Source organism: Atractosteus spatula, chromosome 23 (genome assembly GCF_055471065.1).
Source record: "Atractosteus spatula isolate fAtrSpa1 chromosome 23, fAtrSpa1.hap1, whole genome shotgun sequence".
NCBI classification, from domain to species: Eukaryota; Metazoa; Chordata; class Actinopteri; order Semionotiformes; family Lepisosteidae; genus Atractosteus; species Atractosteus spatula.
The window spans coordinates 16,620,177-16,641,983 of record NC_142728.1 but is presented as its reverse complement, the minus strand read 5'-3'; the positions used below and the strand labels follow the sequence as shown (position 1 = coordinate 16,641,983).

Below are 21,807 nucleotides of genomic sequence, written 5' to 3'. Positions count from 1 at the left end.
AACGCCGAAGGTGCTCCGAGTTTGTGAGCGCGCGGCCGGTGTTGGTCTCCAGCCCTCATCTGGGGAGCGGGGCTGGCTCCACTTCCTGGCCCTCTCGTAGCGCTAAACAAACAAACACATCTAGTCCGCAGACCGGCGCGGCACGGCCCAGCTCCGACAGTGACCCCGCATTAAAGTCTCATTAGCGCTAATTAAATCAGAGGTGTGTTGGGGAGGAAAGCAAAATATCAATTAAGGTGATAAGTGGTAAAAAAGAAATGCTTAAATGTTAATCAATTTTAAAATTGTTCTGTGGTCCCGCACTCCCATTCATTCAGTAGAACGCGCAGGAGGTGGGCATTTGTTTTATGCTGTTTTCTTAGTTGCTGTTGTTTTTCCGATATGTGGATCTTAGGTGCGTCCAAGGCCTGAGGACCTGTGAAACGTGGACTGCCTGTCTTCTCCCTTTTTCTCCTTTATTCACTGCAGCCAGAGTTTAAGCGAAACGTTGCCATGATCACGAATCACCGTAGCAATGAGGGTTTGTCTGAGCTGTCCAAGGCCGTAACTCATCTGCAGGTCACCCCACCCCACCTCCCCCTTCCAAAAAATGAAATGTTTGGAGTGTTGCAGGAATTTATTGTTGCCCGTCTACTTGGAAAAGCTATTGAGCTCGAGTTCCAGAAATTAAAGTGAAATCCAGCTGTTTTTTTTTCAGTGTCCAGATGTTTTGCAGGATGCAGAAGTTGCTGAGCTTGGCCGATTCAGGGATTCCGAGTGGCGGGGGGGGGGGCTACTCGGCACCCCCGAGCTTCATGGCATCTACTGTGTGTCCCGCAGGTCCCCAGTATCGCCTGGAGAAGCAGAGCGAGCCCAATGTGGCCGTGGACCTAGAGGGCACCCTGGAGAGTCAGAGCACTCTGGAGTTCTGCCTGGTCAGGGAAAACAGTAAGTCTTCAGAATTCAAGTCATGATTTACAAGATCACAAGAAAGAGCCACAGAAAGTTCCATATTCAATTACTTGCCATCATTAGTATTTAATTCCTTAAAGCAGTAAGCTCTCTCGGTTTTTCACTTTGGCCCTCCTCTCCCCCCCCTGCAGGCTCCCGTGGGGAGGAGAGCTCGGAAGAGGACCCCCCTATCGACATCACCGCGGTGCAGGACATGCTCAGCAGCCACCACTACAAGTCCTTCAAGATCAGCATGATCCACAAGCTCCGCTTCACCACCGACGTGCAGTTAGGTAGGTTATTTTTTTCCCAGAGCCTGCTGCTCTGCAGGGCTCGGACCCGCTTCATGCCCAGGGGTCCGGCCCGCCGCCTCCTCGCGGGCTTGGGGCCGGGAAGCCAGGCTGAAATTTCGTCCTGCTGCTGTTCCGGGACAGTGGGCGCGACACAAACATGGGAGCTGTGGAGTGGCGTCTTCAGGGCAGAGGTGGCAGCACTTGTACAGAAGCACCAACATGAGGGATGTTTTATTCCTGGTGACCGTGTTGGTCCTGTACTTAGATAGATAGATAAGACTTTATTGATCCCAACGGGAAATTGTACTTCATGCAGGAACAGTAATTCTGTCGTGTGCAGGGCTCAGGGGGGTCCCCGCTTTCCCTCTAAAGCTCTGGGTGTCACTGCCAGATTGCTCCTTTACAATGTCTGGTGCCACCAGGTTTCACTTAAAACGGACACAGACGTATTAAAATCAGTTAAGGGCTAGATGAGATCACGTTGCTTTTTTATAACATTTCAATTCAGGATCCGGAGCAGTCATCCACAGCAAGCCCTCTGATGACAACTTGAATGAGATCACATCTGTGGCCACTTCACACATTTTCTCTGCGCAGCGCTGAATGAATGACTTGTGACAGGCTAAAAATGTTTTACTGCAGGTTCTGCATTACAGTATTGCGTGCAGTAGGCCACCTGTCTCACCATGTATATGAGCGAGAGGATTCTTGTAGGTGTTGTTTTCTTCTGGCTTCTAATGGCACGATACTCATTACAGCTGCAGCAATGTATATTAATTTAATAATTTTGCACAGTTATTGATTGAGTTTCCTCTACTTGCGAAGGACAGCAACTGTTGCTTTCTACCTGTACAGACCACCAGACAGGGACGTATTCTGCCTGTCGATGTGCAGATGCATTTAGGACGTCTCCCTGCAGCTCTGGGTGCCTTGAACTTCCTGGTCCAAAAATAAAAGGTTTTAAAGGTTGCAAAATAACAGTCGCTTTAACAAGCAGTTAACATGAAACACCTAAATAAACTACAGTATTAAGAATCTGTACAATCCTTATAGGCTAATAAGAGAAGATCACTTTATTGGCCATATACAATTTCTCACATTAGGAATCTGTCTTTTCGCAGACCCCAGCTTGCTTTTCATGAGACACACAGACAGGGAGAGAAGCTGGGGGTCAGAGCGCAGGGTCAGCCATTGTACGGTGCCCCTGGAGCAGTTGGGGTTAAGGGTCTTGCTCAGGGGCCCAACGGAGTAGGATTCCTCTGCTGGCCACGGGAGACGAACCAGCAACCTTCCAGCCACAGGCACAGATCCTGAGCCACCACACCGCCCCGAATTGCATAATTCTTAGGATAAATGTTCTTTAATGTCATTATATTGTGGCACACAGAGAAAAGGTGCTGTTTGTATCTGCTAGGAGTAGACCACTGTCAGCTTAGTGCAGCCTGCGTGGGTCCCAGGCAGTTGTGAAAAGGTGGTGGCTGGTTGGATACACGAGTTAGTCTCTTGTAAGGCAGAATAATCATTGTAAAAGATTTTTTTTAATACATCGTTGTTTTTCAAGGTGTAATGTGAAGAAGTCCACAAGTACCTCAGCAGGTGAATCATGTTTCTGTTATCCGACGCGCAGAGGTTTTCGTGGTTGTAACAGGCAGCTGTCCACGTTATGTATGTCCAGTCTCTTTGTGCCATTATTCAGCAGAGGCAGAATCTGTCCTGTGATCTGATCGGTCACAGACCACAGACAGTGAGCTGTGTGGGTCTGTGTAGGTCTGCGCCGTGGAAGTCAGACTGAATCATGCTGCAGAAATGAAGGAAACAAACCTGCAAAGGAGCACGGTAATGCTAAGTGTGTTTGACAGACCTGTGAGCTGTCCTGTCTTCTGGTTAAGCTACACCCTGACCCCCCCGAGACACCTGCCTTTCCAGGCTCTAGGCCTCTCCTCGTGGCAGTGTGGGCCTGTTAGCAGCTGTCCCAGGCGAGGCTCCTCCAGCACCCGGGACTGTCGATGCCGCCCGAGGACAGGGAAGGAACCTGCGGTGCTCTGAATCCCAAATCGGTGAGAGGGAGATCTGAAGTACAGGTCCGTAAAAAGAAACGATCGACAGGCCTAAACGCCCACCTCCGACGCTGGAGCTGGCAGTCTTGTAACGCGGAGTGTTCGAGAAGCACGCTTGTCACTCTACCTTATTTTAACCATGTATGAGCCCTTGTCTCGGAAATGAACACCGCTGATGAAACTGGAAAACTGTCTCAGCCTATTTGGGTAATAGGGGCTCAGTTCACTGTATCCGTTTCTTGAGTGTAGGAATGTTCGCCTGTTCTGAGCTTGTCACGTCGTTGGAGGATTTATATTGCTGTGCCGGGGCTGGCCAGTGCTCGGCTGTGAGCTCCATGCTTGACAGTTTATGTGATAGTTTGCTTCCAGTGAAGTTTGACTCAGAGTATCTGGAAGCTGTCTGAGGAGAAGGCTTGAAAAGGTCATGGCAGATCAGGAAAGATAAATGGTGGATACAGAGGACAGCTGTAAGGGGAATGGAAATAGTTCGACGTGTTCGAGAGTGGAGGGGCCGACCCCTGTCCTGAGACGCGAGGGCTGTGCTGCTTCCTTCAAAAAAAAAAAAAGGCTCGGCCGGTGAGGTTATTGGCTTTTTCAGATGAATTGCGGAGTCTGGCAGTTCCTCCTGAGACTCCCTCCTCGTAACGGCGCAGCCCGGCAGCGCACCGTTCGCAAAACGCGCTGTAACGTCCTAATTGAACCAAATTATAAAAAATGGCAGTGGAATTAATACAATGCTGCTGTTTAATAAAGCTTGTTAACTGCGTTGCGGAAAACAAATGGGGGGAATTAACGTTATGCTTATTGGAAACGTGTCGTTTCTCATTAGAGGTGGAACAACTCACTCACTCTGTGCTCTGCCTCCTACCCATCAGGACAGAAACTGCTAACGGGGTTTGAAAGCAAATATCGAACACTGATGCGCAGGGAGAAGGGTGCATGTGATCTCTAGTTTTGTAAATATGATATCCAGAACAGCATGAGCCTTCTGTCCCGCCCTTAACTTGAGCACAATCTTATTCCCCTCTTGGGCGGTGTGTTGTTTTTGGCCGCCAAAAGAGAGGCCGGCCACCGTCCAGACAGTTTTGATTTTCGATTAATGACATAATGGCGGTAATCACAGAGGTAATGGCTTTCAGGCAGGCGTCTGGCCGAGTCCATCACGGCACCGTGAGGATGGCAAAGTGCCGGGGAAGCACGGGCAGCTCCCAGCGGAAGAAGGGGAATGTTGGGATCACGGGAGCCCACCCGCCTGTTGGAATGTCCTTTTGCTTGGGGAGGCAGAAGAGGGGCCGGCGAGGGGGACTGGGGTGAAGAGCGAACGAGCCTCCAGGGACTCTGGGCAGGGTTGACACCGGTGAAGAAGGGCCAGCGCTCAGCCACACGGCCGCTGTGTCTGGGGGCAGTACGCGAGGCTGTCCCTTACAGACTCGGGGGTGGGCTTCAATAAGCACTGCGGGGGCTGGGGCTGGGATCAGCCTGCTACGTCTCTCTCTCTCTCTCTCGACTTGGTGACATCCCCGGGAGACGTGCCACTCCCCCAGACAGCACTCTCGCAGCCGATGGACGCTGTGGAGAGCGCAGGGTGCCAGGTCCGAACCGGCTGCGTGTGTCATATAGTATTGTTAGACGCTCCCAGCTACAGTATCTCAGCACAACATGGATCCTTACTCTGCCTGCTTTGGCGATGGGTATCGTTTCATTTTGCAGGGCTGGCTGGGGTACTTTGGCCTGTTTTAAGGTAAGATGTTGTATGCAGAAGGTTCTGAAGAGCCACACCTGCAGCCCATGTTAGTCTGCAGCTCGACTTGTACCTGCAGTCCAGGAAAGCAGCAGGGCAGCTGTTGAGCTCACAGTGCAAAAGCACCGCTGGCCTGGACGCCAGACGGCGATTGCGTGTTTCTCTTCGCGCGTGTGGACCTGGTGTCCTGTTTCAGGCCGGGCTGCCTGGTTTACCTCACTCTGACTGCAGCGATGTGTGTCGGCTGTGTTGAGTGACATCTCTCCAGCTTGCTGGGCACAAGACCGATTGTTGTCAGAACCTGTCTCTCTGACGGACGCTACGTGAAGCCCTGCGCTGCTGGGAGGCAGTTGATATGTCATGTAACTGATCATAAAGAAGAAAAAAAATGGGAGCAGATCAATTCTTCCTGTAGGCCCGTGATCACCCAGTGCAGCCAGCTCCCAAGACAGGTGTCAGCAGCAGGGCAGAGCTTTGAAGGTGCAGAATGTCAGGTTTTGGGATAAACACCTTCTTCACAAGACATTGAATGGGAACACAGCTGATTCAAATAATGGAGATCATTTTTGTAGCTCAGAAAACATTCAGATTCATTTTAAAATGTTTTTACTTAAATTTCCAATAAGCAGAGCATGGTCAGCCAGTAAATACTCTGTCCTTAACATTTGGGTTGTCGTTTATGACCAGTGCTCATGCGGTTTCCAGTGTGATTTATTAATTCATATGCTGTTTGTTTAGTGATCTGCAACATTTTTACAGTTATATACTGGCCACGATAATAAAGAAGTCATAAACCAACTTCGGTAATCAGCAATAAAAATACCTTCTTTTATAGTCATGTGAATCGGCCTGTCGGGTTAAGTGTAGCGTCAAGCAAGATCTCAGAAGGTGTCCTTGATTTAGACCAGCCGGTAATGTCTGCTCCGCATTGAAGCCCGCTATATTAATGAGCTGTGCGCTAAAAAGCATTTACAGGGTTAACAACAGGGCACTCGTTTTTATTGCTGTTTAAGAAAAAAAAGCCACATTTCCTGTGTGGACAAACAACGAGGGATGAACAGATTTGAATGACATCATCTTTTTTTTTAAATTGGCTGTTGGTTTTCTTTCTGCGGAAGAAGGCGCAGGGCAGAGCAGCGACTGCAGTGGGCTGCCGGTCAGGACAGTCATCAGGCCAGCGACAGGCCGGAGTGGCGTCTAGCGTCGCCTACCCGTGACCAGGGTGAGAGCTGGGCCTTTTTTACACTGCCTGATCAGGGGTGTTCGGCAGGGGGACAGACCGGGAATAATGTTTTGGGTAATTGCGCCACGTCGAACATGCTAACACCCTGTTATAAAAATAACACACAACACATGAGCGACTTTTTTCTTTAACGGTTTCTCTCGTGGGTCTCTTAGATATTGTGCGCAGAGTGCTTGCTGCCCCTGCTGTATAAGCTCCTGGAGCACAAGGCAAGACAAATTAAAATTAACGCAGAGCGCAGCTGAAGGTGGGGAATGAGCAGGTGCATTTTTCCTGCTCACTATGGTAATGAGCCTGGGCCATATGCAGTTATTGAGATCATGGCCCTGTTTCTCTATTTTGTTCAAAGTAATTCCTCCAAAGAGACACTGTCTAGTAAACCGGACAGTTTTGTTTAGACACCGAGCAGTTTCTCCCAAGCATGTCCTTCAGGCAGGAACCCCTAATCCTGGCCATTCAGGGTCACAGTCGGGCAGGTCTCCAGGCCTGCCGCATGGCGCCAATGGAGAAGCTGGGCTCATTGAGTCTTTATCAGTCTTTAAAAGTCTGGTGAGCTCTGCATCACGTAACGCTATGCTCTCCTATCCCTTATATATATTAACATCCAATTCTGCTTGATTTACTGAATTCATGTTTTTGCTCATAGGCGAGGTTACTATTACTTGTGTATTGACTTGCAGTGTACAATATCCAGTTCATATACTGTATGCTGGATAGATTTAGAAACAGCTGTTTCTAAAGAGGTGTTCAAGTGCTGTGATGCCACTTTAGAGAAGAGTAACATTGTTGCCTCCGAAGATCACCAGAAAGCCACATATCCTGCTGTATGTAGCCTGTCCCAGAAGCACAGGACACCAGGCAAGACAGAGCCCCTCCAGTCCATCTCTGGGCCAGAGCAATGAGGACAGTTTAGAGCAGCCAGTCAAACCCACCCCACATTCCTGTGGGAGGTGGCAGAAAAGAAAGACACACTGCAAAAACTCATGCAGACCTGGAGAGAGCATGCAAACTCCACACAGACAGACTCCTGGGCCCTGGAGCTGTAAGGCAACAGCAGTCACCAACAGAAAATAGCAAAAGATATTCATTCTAAGGGATGCAGTGACTAGTGGTACAATTTAACGGTTTGTCATATGGTGCTCATTAGCCATTCCAAGCTGGTATAAAGTCCTTTGAGAACTGGAGTCGAGGACGTGATTCTGTGTGAGGATGTGACACTTTGTGGAACATGTTTAAAAAGCAAAATTGGGGCCAAGGCTGGTGTCCCACTGATGGCTGGAATCTCCGTTTACAGCCCAGAAGCCAGCTCTGTCACCCAGCATAGCTCAGCTGCACTAATATATGACTGAGCTGTGATTTATGTAATATGTTCAAAATTAAACAGTATAAATCATTCTTATTTATTCTCCAGGTGATAAAGATGCCGCCAACTAATGTCATTGGAGCATAATTTTTATCGGGTCAATGCAAATTGTTATGAAGTCCATCAACTAAAGCAGCTCTTTTTTGCTAAAATCAAGAGCAGAATGCAAAGATCCTATATCTCAATTATAATATTGTAAACATGTTATTAACATGACAGATAATAGGGAACTTCGGGGCTTTGCCATTTATGCAGGCAGCCGAGAGGAGTGATGGTCAGGGCAAAGGGTTTAAACTAGAAGGTTGCAGGTTCAAATCCGAGGTGAGGCACAGCTGTTGTGCCCTTGAGCAAGATACTTCACTGAGATGGCCCCAGTAACATGCCTAGAAACGCAAGTCAGTTAGAATAAAAGTGTCAGTCAAATTAATAGGTAAAGTCTTGATAACCGATGCCAAGCAGTGACACCAGTACATGATTACACTATATCTCTGCCATTCTGGGATGGTGTAATGTTAAGGAATAGAGCCTTTATCTAGATGACAAGGTAAAACAGCTGAACTTCTATGTACTTGTTTATTTCTAAAGATGCAGTATTCAGTCAGCAAACTCTGCTTGCTCAACTGCTTGGTCTTTTGCTCAAACTCCTGATGAGCTTCCAGAAATGAAAGCCAGTCCCGTATTTTTATCTCACACTATGCTGGCGCAGCTCTCTTGAGGAGAATCATGCCCTCCTGCATTTCACTTTCCAAACTATTTTATTTTAGGCCTGTCCTAAATTTATTTAATCATCATATTTTGGGAACATCCCGACCAACCTTGTATTTTCCCAACGGCACAGGTGTCTTTCCCTGCAGGTGCCGATACCTGGATTTCACTGCGTGTTGGAGGAAGGTCTATGCAGGTCTACAGTATGTGGCCTTGAGCAGGTTTCAGATCCAAAATTACTTTACAGTCACTGGGTCAGGTTCCATCTTGTTAGCAAAAATGTTTATCTTGTGTGCTGTATGGACTGCTACTAAGTATTCATACTCCCCTGAATTATTCACCAGAAACTGCAACTCGGTAAATTCTGAAGAGTTTTAATTCTCACGTAGTTAACAGATTAGTGAAGAACGCTGGAGATTCACGAGGCCAAAGCATCGGCAGTTGTATGTGTTCTGCAAAGACTGCTGTGTGATTTATTTTTTCAGGCTGTACATAAACGTCGACGGAGTTAGATGTTCAAGACCCCGGTGCCTTTAGGAAATGCACATGCTGTCACTCTGGAATTGGTAGTGACAGGCCCAGCTCCACAGCCCTGCTGTGAGCTCGGTAATATGCGAATGCAAGCTTGTTGCTTCTCTGTAGCATTTTACCCAGGAGTTTGTGTGCAGAGGGGACATCTCCAACTGGACTTGTACAGTTGACAACACTAAGGTCCTTCCAGACTGTCAGAATGCTTAATTGAATTTCAGCCCAGCCACCCAGCCAGACGGTGACATTAATGGCATCATCAGTGATCTGAATGTCACAGTTGTGATGTCATCCACATCCGTTTTAATATTAGGTTCCAGGCTCGCTCTTCACTGTCACAATGTGGGAAAATTGCCTCATATCATTGGGAAATAAATGGACATTTAAAGAAAGATAGGAATTGAGCTTTGTTGGCTTGGTTTTTTGTGAGTTTGCTTTTACTAAAACATAAACAGCTTCTTACTAAAACCTCACATTTCCAGTGGATAGAATGTTTTTTTTTTGTTTTCTCTTTTTAGAACTGCGGTTTAAATGTGGATAAATACAGCACTTAAGTTTTTTTTTCTTATGCAGAAACCTAATACACTGTAACAGTGGCGCTATTCTGCCTTCTCTCGATACTTAACCTGAGTTCAAGTGGCAGAATATTTTTCAGGGATGAATGGAATCCATGTCCATCTAGGCCTCTGGAAGTCTAGATGGTAGAACTGGGATAGAAATGTGGAAGTGGCATCAGTTGTCCCTTTTGAACAGCGTTTAAAAACATTCCCCTCAGTTTACACTGATGTTACATTTCCTTTGTGCCAGATGGAATGAAGTGAACCATGAAACCGTGTGTTATGCGCTCGAGCCTGGAGCTCTGAGGTGAGAGAAGGAGCTTCATGTGAGTCATACCGAGATACATTAATATAGTTTATTGTTCATTCTTGTGTTTTTATGCCTTTATCATAGGTTATGTTACCTTAATTATATAACTTCTGTTTTATACATAGATGTTGTATACATTTTGGGTACTATGCATGTTGTTTTTAGATTCTTTCGAATTCTAATTGACCAAAGAGAGCCATACCTCCTTGCTGTATTATTGTTGTGCATATCGTTTTTTACACACCACTTAGCTCAAGCTCAAGACAGACAGACAGATGACAATATAAGCCTTACAATTGTGAGAAGGCTGTTTCTTATTTTGCTCATTTGGTTGCTTGTAGCTAATTGATCCCAGAATCTCATCAATCATCAAATTACCTAGAGTCCTTTTCAACAGCATGGTAGTACAGTTTAAGTCACTACTCTCTGTGTAAAGAAAAGTAATCTGCTTTTCTATTTTTCTAAATACTTTTCCTCTTAATTTCCATTTGCGACCACAGATCTGTGTTCCTTTAGTAACCCCTTCAGGTGGGCATACGTGTAGATTTTCGGTTCATTTGACTCAGCTGGAGATGTTTTAGAGCGTAATAAGCCAAGATATCGCCAGCAAATTTGCAGCAGCACACGGGAGGAATCTGACCAGGCTGGAGAGAGGCTGTGGCTTTTCAAAGCTCGAATCGCGAATTCACAAAAACCCCAGAGTAAAAGCTAACGTTTCAGCACCTGTCTTCAGTGTTGTGGTCACGGCTTTGCGTTCTGGAGAAAGAAAGGGTGAAGAAGACTTGGAGAAATCTCGTGGTGTGGACTCACCTTGAAGCGATAGCCCTGAAAGTGTTAAAATCTGCACAGCCCTCGGAGCCAAGCGCCAAGGAAAAAGAATGAGGTTCGAGGAATGTTTTAAAGATAAAAAAGCAGAGAGAGAGAGTGAGAGAGAGAATAGAAGTTGAATATATATTTCACATGATAAGAGAAAGATGAAGCGTGGGTAAAAAAGATTCTATTACAGCTGAGACAGTTACAAAACTGGTGCCGTGAGAAGTAGCCTCTGTTGAAAAGATTGATGCAACTAGGACTGACCTTGGCTTGGAGCAGCAGTCGGTGATGTATGTATGAGCATCTCCCTGCTAAATGGACCCAGATTTGTAGCACTAATATACATGGAAGCCCAGTACCAAACTCAGGATGGCAATAAATCAACAGCCACTTTGGGTGTCATTTCTGGTTTGTATTCTACTATTGTTCTATCGCTTTAATTCATGTCACTATCATCTGTTCATCTGGAACAGTTTTATATAATTTTCCAGCGGACTTACCTGACAAATCCCATCAAATTAACAAGGTACATTAACAATATTGACTGGCTCCCTGGCTTCTGCAACCATCGGACCATAGAATGAAATTTAGAAGCAGGTCCCCAGCTAGGGGAGTCGTGTTAGGAGCTTTTTTTTTTAATGCTATGGCGATGGATCACTAGTCCTTAAAAAAATGAGCGTGAGACAGGACTGCCAGACAGTGTGTTCTGGGACCAGAAGAAGAGGAGAGCTTAAGGGGACCTGTTGTGTATCCCCTCCGCTCCAGTGAGCCAGGGCTACTCCTATTGCAAAACTGAATGTAGCGTGCATGCTTACCGAGGCCCTGAGCAGGCGTTGGGGGCAGTGAGCTGAGCAGTGCACTCTGTGGAGTCTGGCATCCCTGTGCAGCCTGATGTTGCCTTGTGTCCCTGTATTAAAATGGCTGGCTTATAATAGCACGTTGCTACACTGGGAAGCCACAATCTCCACATCTTCAGTTTAAGATATTACCAGTAGCACCTTCCTTATGTTTGTATAGATGCACACTGTACAAAGCAGAACTGGGATAGAAAGGTAACAAGTACTGTAACTACAGCAACCAATTTTAAACCACATTAAACGTCAGGTTTTGCAGATTTGCACCGAATTTACAATTCTTTTATGCACAGTAGTACCTACTTTTGTGCAGATACCTTGCCTTTCCTGCCTCTGCAGTGCTTACAGCTGCCTCTACAAGCCCATGCTGGTTTTCACAGCAGCCTCTGAAATCCCCCACCTCACGTGGGACAGCAAGGAGGACTCGATGGCGGGGAGGTGCCGGGGGGGGCGCGTTTTGAGTGCTTTTGCGTTTCCGCCCGTTCCTGAAGCGTCGCTGGGATGCTCGGGGGTTAAAGACAAGGGGCTGGTGGTCTCCAGAGTGATATTCGTCAGGCTCTGTCTGAAGGGGGAAGCCTTCAGTCACAATAATAGCCCTCCTCAAATGCAGCGCCTTTAACAAAGCTCTTTCACAGCCATGTGTTGGGCTTCTCACACAGCAAATTGGAAGGCACAGTTTGAAGCACCATTAATGACAAATTATGGCACAGAAAGGCCATTAATGACAAAGCCACAATCATTACAATGATACACACTAAATTGATTAAACAACTGATTTTACTTGTAATTGACTACAGGGATGTCTTATGTACAAATGGTCTCTAAGCAGTTTTCAAGGCTTTATATGAGAGCTCTCTCTCTCTCTGGGCTTGTGCTGAGAATTCTGTGTTATGTGGTATATGCATTATACATTACAAAAATATATTATGCAAACCTAATATGCTTTTCCAAATACAATTGTCACTTAGGAGAACGCAACAGAAGTGATACATTTGTGCATTTAATTCTTAAAAGATGTCTCCAGACATCTACTGGAATTATCTCATCTTATTTCATAAAAGCTACTGCAGTGCCTTTATGTTCTTCTAGGAGTAGATTTTAATATTCCTGTGTGCAGACCTGTAATAGGAAGACCCCTTTCCCCTGCCAGGCTTCAGGTCGCCACTGGCTGTGCTCTCTGCAGAAGAGGGTTGGTGCCCAGGACGGGGGGTGGTGGCTGGGGGTGCATCTCTGATGCTCTGATCCTCGTTCTGCGACTCGAATTCATTTGGCTTTGTTAAAGGTAAATGACGCTCCAGCGCAGGGGGGACGAAGCTCGGCCTCTCCGGAGTCTCCTGGCCGCGCTGTGCCCCTCGTGTCCGCTCTCCCGGAGTAGAGGTCCGTCGTGCCTCGAGTCCTTGGCTCCAGGAGTTTCTCATTCCCAGGCATGGGTCACGTAATCGGCGGAGGAAGGATTATTAAACTCAGACCCTAGCGCAGGGATGTCGGAGTCGGATCCAGAGCTCATTTTAGCCATTAGTTTGAGCACATGGGTCAGGTCTGAGTGAGTGTAACTGCCCACGAAGACGAGGCTGGAGACGTCAGCGGCGGCTTATTAATACGGTTTAGTCATTATTGTTTATGAAGCGCCTCTCCAAGCCAAGAATGCTGTACATAGTGATAAAGGAAAGAAACGTACAGTAAAAAATAAAAGAGCACACAGGTTTATACAGCTGGGATTGTAGGGCAGTTGGATATGGGCCCAGGTAGAAAGGCGAGTCTTGAGTTTGCGGAGGAAGGGCGTTATTGTGAAAGAGCAGCGTGGGCATGTTCGGTTCTGCTGCGCAGGGGGTGGAGCCGCGGACTGCCACAGCAAGAACGACACAAGGAAGCAGGAAGCGTCTTAGTCAGACTGGCGCTCCCGCGCGTTAACTGGCTCCACAGATCGGCCGGGGCCTGGAGCTAGGAAGAGCTGCTGTGAGCGATGTGTCCGTAATTTCCTCTCACTGTAGAAGGGATGAAGGGAAAGTCGCTTCAAACAGCGGAGCCTTGTGCCACAGTAAAGAGGTGCCCAGTTGAAATGCCAGGATGTTGGAAAGGCCCAAGCTCAAACACTACACCCGATCTAAGCAATAAATAACTGCTGAGCCACCTCTTACCCTGCTTTGTGACATCTTTCTCTTGCATCCTGACGGAGAGTAACCTGACCCACCGACTGTGCGTGTTTGTGTTCTCGGCACAAAAAAGCCACCGTGTGCTCAGTAATTTTGAATGAGCGCCGTGTTATTTCAAGGTTGAAAGCAGTAAAGGGAGCAAACCTAATGACCTTCCTTACCGGGGAAGGCTTGGATTGTGAGACAGCATGGTTCTGGGGAGAGTTACGAAGATGGCACAGACAAAAAGGAACTCACTCATGGCCGGCATGACCGAACAGTACTCGCGTTGCCATTACGATGATTCCTGTATACCCTTGAATTAAAAAAAACTCCCTGGGCTGATGCAGGGAGTTCTGCCAAATTTGGTGATAATACGTATGGAAACAAAAAGTGAGGGGTCATGCACTCAGTATTCTTGAAACAGAGTCTGAGGTGAGGATCTGTAGTTCATTCAGTGACAGTTCCCCCAGTGGCAGACAGACCCCAATAGGCAGAGGTGGAACAAAGCCCCTGGCCGGGAGAAGGACCACAGGTCTCGGCAGCAGGCAGGAGGTGAGCCATAGCACCAGTGTATGGCAGGAGACAGACAATCAGGCAGGCCAGAGTGTGGAGCACAGAGCGCAGGAGCAGCAACTGTATGTGGCAGGAGACAGACAATGAGGCAGGCCAGAGTGTGGAACACAGAGCGCAGGAGCAGCAGGACAGGCTACAGCCGCAAGCACAGGTCACAGGACAGATGTAGCAGTCGCCACTAAGACAAAGTCAACGAGTATAACAACAACTATAAAAATATAAATGAGGAAGATGAGGGGCAGGAATCACAAGGTGGTATCCTTTCATGTTTATAACCCGCTCACCTGAAGCTTTGTAACTTGAGGAGAACGCATCTCCCAGTAAAAAATTGAAACTGAGTTTTTTGGGTTTGAATTCCTAGTGTTTGTGCACCCAGTTTGCAGTGAAAAAGGTGTATCATGAGGCTGACCTGAAATCGCTTGTGCGGCTGACTGACTCTCTTCCCCCTCCCTCCCCCCTCACTTTCCCACCTGCACAGGTATCTCTGGGGAGAAGGTGGAGATAGACCCTGTGACAAACCAGAAGGCCAGCACCAAGTTCTGGATCAGACAGAAGCCCATTTCCATCGACTCGGACCTCCTCTGCGCCTGCGACCTTGTGGAAGAGAAGAGCCCCAGTGAGTGTGTCCCGTGTTTCTGTCCTGTCTCGCGTCGCCTCTGTGTCGGATTCCGACTCGTGCACCGTTAACAGCGAAAGGAAAGCTGATCTTCTTCCACATCGGAGTGACCGCAGGCTTCGCTTTGCTTTCCCTGTGGCTGCAGATGAAGAGAAACTGCCGCTGTGAGCGCGATGTGCCGGCGCACAGGTTTGAGTGGTACGGCGGCGTTTCTGTAATGTCCCATCCAAAGCTATTGTTCGCGTGATAATGTGTGCAGATGCGGGTTGCATTTAACCTAAAATCCGTCTCGCCCCGCCTGTAATGCACCCATGATCAGTCTCTTTTCTTCCAGCACAGCTTCAATTTTAGCGTAGCGTGGAAGTTATTTAATCAGTGTTACCGTCCTGTGTTCACAGTATATTACCAATTCCGCCTGCGATCTCTATCAGTGCGGTGATGTATGTATGAAGCAGATGTTACAGTGGGAAGAAAAAAAAATCAGAGGGCATGAATTCATGAATTATTAGAAGCCAGGAATGGGAGAAATAGATATGGAATTGTGAGGCCTGTAATATGTTTGGTTTCTGCTCCTTATCTCGCCAAACAAAAGTGTCCCTTATCTGCCTTGCTGGGGACTGCGAAAACATCGCACGACTTGAGACCTTTTTTTATTTCCTTCATTCTCCTGCTCTGCTTGGGAATCAGAGGAGTGTGAGTGAGACGTGCGCCCAACAAATGTCGTACCGTACCAAGGCGCGTGATGTTTCTGTTACACACACTGACACCTGCTGGTCCAGGGCTTGTTGGCCCGCAGAGAAATAGCAGTGTTTTGGGGTTTTTGGCCAGTCTCCCCATGCTTCTCCAGGTTTTCTCAAGATGATAATAATTATAATAATAAGATCCTGTGCACAGCCGCCGATCTGTGATCACGGTGGTCTGGTGGGTGTGTGGGGGGGGAAACTGCCATCACATCTCTGTAATATTATCCTTTTCCCAAGTCCTCCAGCGTCTTATATGACGGTGTGACATTTCCATTTTACTTGAGTTTAATCTTGATCTTCTAAATAAAACTCTCTAGCCTGCAGGCCTTACCCAGCCTGACCTAGTCCTACTTTAATCAAATGAAATTAAATAACTGCAGATTACCGCCACGCTGGTCCTGACAGCTGGCCTGACGAGTGGATTGGATGGCAAAGTCCCCGAAGAAAAAACAAAAATTGAGAAAGAGAAAGAAAACCACGAACCTGAAGACGAAATTACCGGGCACTTCTTTACCCAAATACGACAGAGAGGCGGTTCTCTGCCCCCCATCGGGCAGACGGCATTATTTACACTTCCTGGCTGTTCGAAATTTGTTGGAATTTTTACGGGCTGTTGCTTGGCCCGTGGTGGGCATCGACTGGGAGGGAAGGGTCCGTCGCTAGTGTTTTTTTTTTAGATCTAGTTTATGTTTATTTGGGCCGCCTTGAATGGTGAATTCTAGGTTTAAGACCCGAGCGTCGGCTGCCCGGTCGCCATGGCGCATCGGGGCCGGAGGCGTTTGCTCGAACCTTCCCAGACAGATTCCCCGTGCTCTTCGCTGCGACACGCGGTTGCAAAGTCTCTGCCTTTCGCCCCAGGCGCAAGTAAGCGGGCAGCCGTGTACGTGACCCGCAACTTCCCCCTCTTGCTCGACAGTGCTGCCTCGATAAGGGGTTAATGCTGTGCAGCAAGTGAGGAGATTCGATGTTGAGAGCTTCACAGGTCAAAGAAATACTCAGGTAACTCACGGCAGCTTTTTTTTTTTTAATAGCATGTACTGCTCCCTGTAACCCAGATCTCCTCCAAGATCTCATTCCTTTGTTGCACTGGGGCTGAACACTATGTTAACCTAGTAATTGGCACTGGGCCTTCCCCATTATATGGCTTTCTATCGAGCGGTTCTACATGACTAGTTAAAGAAGATGGCATGAAGATTAATGAAGGCGAGCTAATACAGAAGAGGGGACCTTCCCAGCACTTCCACTGAGGAGATATTAGAGCCCGACGAGAGCCGGGCTCTTTTTTCCCTCCCCTCTCTGTCTTCTTTTTTTTTTTTTGCCTTTAACCTGCGACCTTTGGACCTTCCCTTTTGTTGTGAGCTGCCACTTTGGCCGCAGCTGTGATTGATGTTGCTACACCAGTCAGTCCTTTCTCTTAGAACTGGCGGTTTACGGGGGGGGGGTGCCGTGAGGAGAGAAAAAAAGCCTTTCCAGCACAGCCCAAGCTGGCGGCTCGTGATCGGCGCATCGATGGCAGAAATCCTTTCATGTAGTGTTCGTTTGAAACCAGAGGTAGCTGCCGCTCAGTGATCTAGTCGGCCTCACCTGCCTCGGTTGTTTTCGTTCAGATCGCTTTTATTCAATTCTTGCTCGTGCCTCAGACGGATCCTCCTGATAGACTCTCCGAGATGCAAGTTCAGAAGCACCCAGGAAGACAATGCGAACAAAACAAAGGCTCCTTGCCCAGCCTGCCTGGTGCGTCGTGGTGGTTTTTGAGGGAAAGGAAAAACCTTGCACTGAATCAGTGTTCTGACAGAGCATTGCAATATTGTCACACTTAACATGCTAAAATATTTATACTGTTTAACTTTTAATGTACCCTCCGTTGATTTTGAATGTATAATGTCCTTAAAACGAGTGCACTTTAATGCATTCATAAATACGAATTATATTTTTTTCATCCTTCGCAGGGCTTCCTAATACAATAATCCACAATCAATGTGGTCTGAGCAGCCAGTGCATCTGTGTTATGTTGTATTTTATCCTGTGTTTTTGTTTAGATTTAACTTAAATGTAATGATCTATTTCTGAACAGGGTTTTAGCAAGATTCTCTGGGAGTGTGACATAAATAACAGGGCAAGCAGCAGTCCTGGTGCACCCATCCAGGAGATAAATTAACAAAGCTATCGGGAGATTGCGGTAACGCTTTGCTGAGATGTAAACTGCCTAGTATTTGGTGGCAGGGTTTGGAAAGACTTTGTGATTCCTGAGAATGCAGCCTGAAAGGGCGTCTTCTTCGGGGTCTGCCTTTTGGAATCTGTTGTGTTTGGAGGCAGGAGGTTTAAAACCAGACAGTGTTATCGAAATTCTGCAGCACTTAAGAACAGTAAATTACTGTAGCGAAAAGGACTCTGAAATATGCTGTGGGAATGTCAGACAGGGCCCTGTTGGCCTATTGCAAAGCAAGGAGAAGGTTGTGCTTATTGAAATGAAATTGTCAAAGCGCTTTCAGCTACAAAAAACTCACGTCTTATTGATACTCCACCTAACCACCTAGCCAGGTGTGCGCAAAATCAAGCTGTCGAGAAGCTAAAATCCACCCTAATGTGCAATTCGCAATTGCCAGGCTGCACCCAGTGCGTGTCTCAGCTCTGTGGGGCGCAGCAGGGACGTGGGACTTTTTCTTTTATTCAGCGCTAAATATTCAAGCAGGATGCATTCAATTTTCTGAAGTGCTGTGCTATATATTCATAAGGGATTCGACCGTGTTTTTTGGCTTTTTTCAATCTGCTCCAGTTTGTTTAGCCTTTACCAAGCAGGTACGTGCCACGATAGGGGCAGCGCAAGAGAAACCTAGCATGGGTTTTTTTTTTTACTCTTTCTAATCATAAATGAAATTGTGACACATAAGGGCGCCCAATCATATGGTACATATTGCCTCATCCTTTTAACAAATACGTTTCATAGCCCTATTAAAAGGGGTCTTCATCTGTCCTGTCAGCGCCAGTCTACCGGGGTTTTTTAGTTTAATTACACTATCCAATTAAAAAACTCTTCGCCGCATTTTGATTCGCCTCTCCTTGGGTTTGAGTGGATATGACATTTACAAGGCTTGCCTTTCAAGCAGACAATGGTGTGATTGATGAGGTGCAGACGCTATGAAGGAGGCGATTGCCGTGTGGAAGCAGTGCTTAGTGCACTTTGATTTATTTATCATCTGTTTCTGAAACAAGGCTGCCTGGTCCCGCTGGCTGGTGTCGACACGCCGGCGGGGGGCTAGGAAGGTGGGCTGAGCCATGATTTACGGGGGGGGGGTGCTGAGTGTGGAACCAGGGTCCGGGGTGGGGTGTTGGGGGCGCAGGGGGGTTGGCAGGCAAAAACCAGAGCAGTGGGGACGTGTTGATCGCAGCACAGCGTAGCACAAACCCTGTTCGTTCACACGGCAGCCAGGGCGCGTGCGCGCCAGGCAGGGGGCGCTGTCGGACCCTTGGGCAGGTGTTGTTTGCAGTGTGGCACTGGCTTAGTCTAAGACGTACGGGGGCTCAGAATTGGAAAGTTTGGCTTTTTTTTGTTGTTTTGTAAAAGCAACAGTATGCAAATAGCTTTTCCCCAAGTACCAAAGCGAACACAGATGATTAAACCAGAGGTGTTGTGTGCCATTCAGGCAGATCAAGTAGTTATTATTAATTGATCTGCTTTCACAGTACAGTCTTTGTGCAGGGAGAGGCAGACGTGGCCGGGAGTGGGTGGGATGTCCCGTTGCCTCTTCGGGGTGACAGGAGGAGCTGTGTGGTCAGGCGGTGTTAGTCCTGACTAGTGCCGCTGATTCACAGCTCTTGGGCTCACAAGTTCGATTCCAGGCTGGGGAGCCCACTGTCTGATATTGGCATTTTCTCCCCACATTCCAGTTGGTGTGCGCCGGGTGTTTCGTAGCTGTCGGAACAAATCAGTCGTGTATTGTTCTGTCATTGTGCTTTAGCGAATTTGTGTGGAATTCACCAAATTTCATATCAATGCAAAAGATGATGAAGTGTCTTTTTTTTTTTTAAAAAAAGCTTTTTTCTCAGCTCCCTGCATTTCATCTCTGAGCTCCTGAATTGGTGCCTGCTTTTGTGTTTTCCGTTTGAGATGAATTTTTGGGATGCAAATAAAGTCTACCAAAGGATCCCAAGACAGCTTCCTCTTCATACATATTTATAAAAGTCTAATAAGATAAATTTTCCTCATTGGATGAATTATAGACTTTCTAAACATAGACCAGCGCCCTGCCCCTCTCCCCCACTCTCTAGGGATCTTTCTTTTATTTTCATTTTTATTCATTGTAGTAAGAATATGGTAACCTGTATTTTCAGACTCGCGCAGGGAATATGTCAGCACATGTGAGCTAGTAGTGGAACTTCATTTATATTGATTTAATTATTAGCACTAGTATTATTGCACTTACCTCGATGCAAGCAGTAAACCCCTCCTCAGGTGATCTGCATGGCTATCAGGTGTCCCGTTCTCTGTTATTAATGACACGGGTAGAGAATGATCCTACCTGTCTCCCCAGGCTTGTTTTTCAGTGTAAAGAGAGAGGGCAGAAGTGCTGCGCCTATCCAAGAAATCAGTGCCTCTGTATCGAATTGGCTTTGTCCCGTGAGCCCGGCGCCAAACGCAACTTCATTAATTAAAGCAGAGGACTCTCTCTCCCTCTCCCTCTCTCTCTCTCTAAAAGACAAGGCTGCAAACTTTATTAAAGTGCGCGGTAACTTACACTTCACTAGAGACTTCCATTAATTACCTGAAGAGAGATGAAGTCTGCAGCAGGTTTGCCTCTCTCTCCCCCTGTGCTCCTGCTTCGTTCGCAGAGCAGGGGAAAGGGCTGATGGGAGAAAGATTCTCACAGTGCAACACGGTCCACTTCATGACGTACATGCAAATAACCAAATCTCGAAATGGTTTGGATGTGTGTCTTGCTTCTCGCGCTTTTTGTATGTACTTAAAAAATACATTAACAGGCGTCTCAGAAAGCCTTATTTATGTCCTCGAGCTGCCTCATGCCAAGTTATTGAAGGCTTAATGGGGGGTGTACTTGCCAATTTTCTGCAACTGTACCTTCTTCTGCTCTGCCAGCATGGAGCAGATTGCGCTCAGACAGCGTAGACGAGACTCCTCTTCAGCCACGGGTAAGCAGGAGCTGAATTCTGCAAACCCGATGTTCTGAGTTTCGGGAAAAAAATTTAAGATCGCGGCACGGGGAAGGGGTTGATGCTCTGCCCACTGACTTCAGCTAGACTCTCGGAGACATAATAGAAAAGGATCTCTGTAATAGAGCTGTTCTTACAGTAATGAGAGGATACATAAATCCCTTGTCAGAGCTAATGAAAGACTTCACCGTACTCCACAGCACAGGCCCTATACACTGCCCGATGGAGTGCCACCGACTGCTTTTCATAATTTTAAATTGTATTTTTTTCCCCTTTTATTATTTTTTGAACCATTTGTCACGCTTCGTCGCGTTATCAAAATTGTCTTTCGGTTTGTGGAGGGAGGGGGAGGCGATAGTGGGGGCCGTGTCTTCTCTTCCCACTGTTCTTGAGCAATAATGGTAACATCTTGGTTGGAACATATTGAATGGCACAGCTGCATTGAGGCCCAGCGAGGCGTGAACGCTCAATGTACTACCTGAAAATGTCTAATCAGGATCCTCTGATGAGCTCCCCCTCTCTGCTTTTTCTCATATTCCACAGCTTGCCATTGTTGGGTAAATGACTCGTCTCCACTGTCGACTGTACTGCGCTTAACACGCTGCGTGCTGGGCAGGGAGCTCCGTGCTGGGCCTGCTGTCCCAGGGCGCTGGCCTGAAGGACCACCCTGCTGTCCCAGGGCGTTCTAGTTTTTGTGGGTGAGGAGGTCGCCCCCCCCCCAGAACCAGGGAGATCCACCTTGACTCCTGGGTTATGAGCCTACTGGAGTGGACGCTCCCAGCGCACAAAAACATTTAAGCACAACCCAGGGCAAAGCAGGAATAAATAAGGTCGTGCGGACAGGCCGGGTCCTGCCCAGTGCCCGGCGCTTCTGCAGGGCCGAGCCGCAGAAGGCTGTTGCTCTCCAGCCCTGGTACTGGGGACGCAGGTTCTGTCCCGTTTCCGTTTTTTAAAGATTATTCTAAAATACGAAAAAAAAAAAAGAGCGGATGAGCCGGTCCGGAGCTGAAGACCAAACCGTGTCTGTGGCCGGCCAGAGCTGGGGCTGGAGAAGACGTCATGTGCGAGCAGCAGCGGTTTCGTGCCATTGTCAAGGCGCACAGAAATACTGCTTTGCACACTAATCCTCAAGGCGTGTGTTTGATTTGTGGCAGCTGTGCAATTTTATACAAGAGAA

General features: G+C 47.4%; 1 protein-coding gene across 2 annotated transcripts in view; it reads left to right on the top strand.

Moving 5' to 3' along the window:
- The window catches only part of mapkap1 (MAPK associated protein 1), a 93,354-nt gene that overhangs the window by 61,967 nt on the left and 9,580 nt on the right, over window positions 1-21,807 (top strand). For both annotated transcript variants that reach the window (XM_088940366.1, XM_088940367.1), the window contains 3 exons: window positions 820-927; window positions 1,083-1,223; window positions 14,581-14,718. In XM_088940366.1, the coding sequence (XP_088796492.1) occupies window positions 820-927; window positions 1,083-1,223; window positions 14,581-14,718 (387 nt within the window). The remainder of the gene's footprint in view (window positions 1-819; window positions 928-1,082; window positions 1,224-14,580; window positions 14,719-21,807) is intronic.